We start from the raw sequence: 4,547 nt of genomic DNA, 5'->3' as shown, positions 1-4,547 counted from the left end.
TATACTTGTGCCTTATGCTCTAGCTCAGGGGTCAGTGACCTACAGCCCTGCTGGCAAGCCAAAGCCAGCCTGTTGCCTGTTCTGGTAAATAAAGTTTCATTGAAACACAGCCACAGCCATTCATTACATTCTTCAAGATGCTTTCCTGCTACAATGGAAGAGTTGAATTAACTGCAACACAGATCACATAGTCCACGAATATTTACTATTTGGCCCTTTACATAAAATTTGCCAATTCCTGCTCTAGCCTGTACCAAAATACTTATTTTCCAGTGCAATATATGCTTTGTACAGGATACTTCCTCTTTCCCGTTTTCAGGAAGACTCCTAGTCTTCCTTACACGTTCATTACTGCTGTGTGAGCCCATCTCCGACATACCCAGACAGGCATCCATTCTTCATGCCCCCAAAACCACTTTGCCTCTACTGCCCTTATTTCTTACCTTACTATATTGTAATTATTTTTCTATATGTTTGCCTAGCCCACTGAAATGTAAGCTCCTAAGAATAGTTATAAATTCTTATTGATCTTTGTATCTCTACTGTCTAGCACAATACCTGGCACATATTAGGTTTCTACCAAATGTCTGATGAATTAATGAATAAATAAACAAACTTTTCTGAAAACAAAGAGCAAAACATTCCGAATAAGGTTATTTAAACTTCAATTTCAACTGGTTTCTGTAGTATTAGAATTACTCCTTAGGGTTAAACTATCTGTAGAGGTGCCCTAGTTAAAATGTGCATGTGCATGTAACCTAGACAGGAAAGGAAGGCACACTGAAGCATTAATATCTACTGTCAGAGGTTTAGTTAGTAGATAAGCTGGCTCTTGTGTAAAGTCTTGTGAAAAGCATTGATGAAGGACAGAAAAAGCAGAAAACGTCTGAGCTTTGTGGCACTGCCCAAAGAGGGTAACTCTAAGTGTAGAAAAGGATGGCTAAGGGACAACAGGGGGGAACTTCAGGGGCCGAAGGACAGGTCTGGGTTTGGGAAACTACCTTTCTCACATAATCTGACAGTTAAAGGCACAGTTCAAGTTCATTTCCTGTCCCATCCCATTGCTCATGTTCCATCTGGGGGCATAGTTAGGAGCAAGGGTAGTGGAGGTATAAACAAGGGCTGCAAATGTTATGCAACAGCACACACTTAGGAATTACTAAAACGAGCACCTCAGGTACCTATGACACTGTGTTAAGGACCAAAGAATTCACTGCTAGGTAATATATTAATAACATTTTTTGAGTGCCTACTATGTGTTAGACTTTGTATTTGATGCTTTATATGCATATCTCTAATCCTCAACAAAGCCTGTGAAGAAGGTATTGACCATTTAACAGACAGAAGTTCGGCAAGGTTAAATACCTAAGATTTGTTCCTTTCCAACTGGTGTAGCAGAGAGCTACTCACTATTTGAGGAAGCCCCCACTTTTAGATGCCCACCATTATCTCTTGCTTTATATTTCCCACTTGCTATTGTCTGTTTACTCTGGTTGTATACGGAGCACACTGATTAATAAAGCCCAGGTACATCAGGGCATTCTCCCTAATGCCACTCTGTTCCAATTTAATTCAACTACTATTAACTAGTACTCTGTATCAGGCACATTGCTAGGAGCTTGGGAGGCAAAGCTGCACCCCCATTCAAATCTGTCCTGCTCTTTACTCCAGAAAGCTAGACGGCAGAATGTGGAGAGCTCTCGGCAAACGCATTCATTGTCACTGATGAAAACAACTCAGGATACAGAATCTTTTCAAAGGGAGGTCCTCACAACATCAGCATCATCTGTTTCTTGACCTAATTCAAATATTGTCTCTCTATAACTGCTGCTTCTGTTCACTTCATCCTTTCTGTTGCCCTGGTGTTACTGGCAGCGTTTGTACTCTCACCAGCATAGTTGCCTTACTTCCAAGCCCAACCCTCACTTTCCCTTATGGAGGAGAAAAAGGAACCTGAGGCTCTGTCACCCACACATTATGTGAAGGGAAAGTCTGTTTTGTGTGTGAGTATGTAGGTACATACTAGGAGGGCAATACGCTTTTGTAGAACTGTAACAACTAGAGCACAGAGAAAGGCAGGACTGGGAGCTGCCAAAGCTTTATTTAAGGGCAGTTTCACACTGACTGCCGAAAGCAGTGCAGACTTATTGTACATGGCATTTAAACATTACTCATCTAAAACTGTGACATGCAGTCAAAGTGAAAGTAGTGTGTTCACAGAGGCACTATTCATCCAGAGACATCTGAAATGGATTTTCTTTTCCATAATCATTAGGGATGTAAGAAATTACTCGTTTCTAAATTCTCTCATAAAAACAATGACTTAATAAAGGATGAAAACTGAATTCATTTTGCGTACCTATGAACCCAATAGGACATAAGCTATGGATAGTCTACCCCCTTAAATTTAACTTCAATCTTTTAGGCAAAACAATAACATTTTACACCACCACCATCCCAACTATAGTTTGCTAGTTTTAGAAATAACTCCTATGTGATTTTATAGATAAGCATATTTTTCCTGGACTTGAGATTACTGAAGATGTTGAGAAAGCTGTTAAATGTTTCACAGGAAACAACTGAAAATTCTGTAGAATATACTGTGACAGTCTCAGATTTAAGGAAATTAAAGAGCAGTATGTTATTTTAGCATCCATAAACAGCCATAATATTATTTCCTGAGGAAGATAATGGATACAATATTCAGACAATTTCAAAATTAACACTGAAAGATCAAGGTAGCAAAGGCTTTTACAAAAAATTATTTTCTGATTTTTCTGGAAAACTGAGAACATCTCCTTTCTGTCTTGGAAATACCACTTCCTATTAGGAGGGGTTTGGTACTTCACAAGCAAACTGTTCCAGCGTACTGCCTTGGGCTCTCTCTCTCTCGAACACTTTTCTCAGAGCCCTCTGCAGTAACAGGAAGAGATAATGTATTCGCAGCGCAGACAAGCTGGCAATCTTTCTCATCTCTCTGAGCACGGGTGAAACAAAAACTTGATAGGAGCAAAGTGTTACTGGTTACCTGGTGGTGGGCGGGGTAGGGGGGGAGGAGAAAGAGTACCCAACGAAAAAAGCAGCACGCCAGAGATTGTGGAAAGTAAGACCTCTGGAAAGCATAGGGAAGGAGTGAGTTCTACTTCAAAATTTGGCAAATTCTAGAAGTCTGATGATCAATAAGCTGACCGTCCCTACCTTCATGAAATAAAACTAGACAACACTAATGTAGGTAGACATAAAGAAGAGGTTACACATAGATAAAAACTGTATGAATTAACCAATAATGAAATGAACATTGTCTGTTATCTTATAATCACAGGGATAAGTGATTTGGACAGGGAAAGGGGGATGGTGATGGGATATAAAATAATCAGATTAACAAGAAAGAATTCACTACTTTTCTCAGGCTTTCTAGAAGAGGTTAGATTCCACACTCTGGGGGAATAGCAACAGGAGCTTAGCAGAGTGTTCCAACCAACCACAGGAAAATAGCTCAGAGGGGGAGTGAACTGATTATATGAATGGGGCATTGAGTAAGGGAGCCGGAGAGAAGAAAGGGGAGCCGTCAAGGGGAATAGGGCTGGTTCAGGGTGCCCTAGTTAAAATCTCCAAACTGGAGAAAGGCTGGGAGGGAGGCAAAGGAAGGCAAAAAGGAAAAGCAGAGTAGTTTCTTCACTCATCTCGGTAGGCAAGTCGAGGAGTAGGGTTTGCACTATCTGCAAAAGCTGACAAACAGGCTTGCCCTGGGAGTGAAATTTTTTCAGAGTAGAGAGGGCCCTTTCTGGGAAAACGCAGCCCCACTGTTCCCTGAGTTCCTAGCTGGGTGCCGTGGGGTAATAACTGGAGGCGCTGGGATGTCTGCGGCAGGTGTTTCTTGGGTGTTGCCATGAACTACCAAGCTGAGACTCAGCGGCGGGACTGGCACTTAGGGACAAGCAGGAGGCGGCGGCGGAGGCAGCTGCGCGTGCAAACCACAGGACTTACCTTACTGTCATCCATCTCGGCAGACAGGCCGGCCTGGCCAGGCGCTCCCTCCCCTTGCCCTCCCCGGCTCCGCCGGCCTGGCCCGGCCCGGCCCCCGCCCCGGGGGAAGAAGGGGATATGGTTCTGACTGTCTCCTCCTCTCGCCTAACAGTTCGCTTCCCCGATGCCACAGTCACGGGGACGAGGGACCAGTTCAGGAATGGCAGAGCGGACCCTGGAGGCGGCCCAAAACGCCTCCCTTCGCCGCCGCCGCCTCCTCCTCCCCCTCCATGACAGTCTGGGTGTGTTTACAGACGCCCAGGAGAGCGGCTGGGACGGGAGGGTGGGCGGGAGCACAGCACGAGGAATGGCCCCTCCAGCTGCCGTAGTACCGCGGTCTTCTGGGGATTGTAGTTTTCCTTTCCGCAGTCTGTACACGGCTGACTAGAAGGAAAACTACAATGTCCACATAGCCTCTGCCAAGCGTCTGTTTTTCTCTTGCCGCAATTGCTGCGGAGGCGGGACCAGGCGGGAGGCGAACGTCAGTTTCCCACAGTGCGCTCTCTTTGCGGGTTTTGACC

At 44.4% G+C, this 4,547-nt stretch overlaps 1 protein-coding gene across 1 annotated transcript in view; it reads right to left on the bottom strand.

The window, feature by feature from the left end:
- CREBL2 (cAMP responsive element binding protein like 2) overlaps nt 1-4,295 on the bottom strand; it is a 22,209-nt gene extending 17,914 nt beyond the window's left edge. The window contains exon 1 of the mRNA XM_019643322.1: nt 3,988-4,295. Within this exon, the coding sequence (XP_019498867.1) occupies nt 3,988-4,002 (15 nt within the window). The 5' untranslated portion in view covers nt 4,003-4,295. The remainder of the gene's footprint in view (nt 1-3,987) is intronic.
- Between the last annotated feature and the right edge of the window lie 252 nt (nt 4,296-4,547).

The sequence above is a fragment of the Hipposideros armiger genome, unplaced genomic scaffold (genome assembly GCF_001890085.2).
Source record: "Hipposideros armiger isolate ML-2016 unplaced genomic scaffold, ASM189008v1 scaffold_76, whole genome shotgun sequence".
Taxonomy (NCBI): Eukaryota; Metazoa; Chordata; class Mammalia; order Chiroptera; family Hipposideridae; genus Hipposideros; species Hipposideros armiger.
Note: the sequence above shows the minus strand (reverse complement) of the source record. Positions and strands in the feature narration are given on the sequence as shown.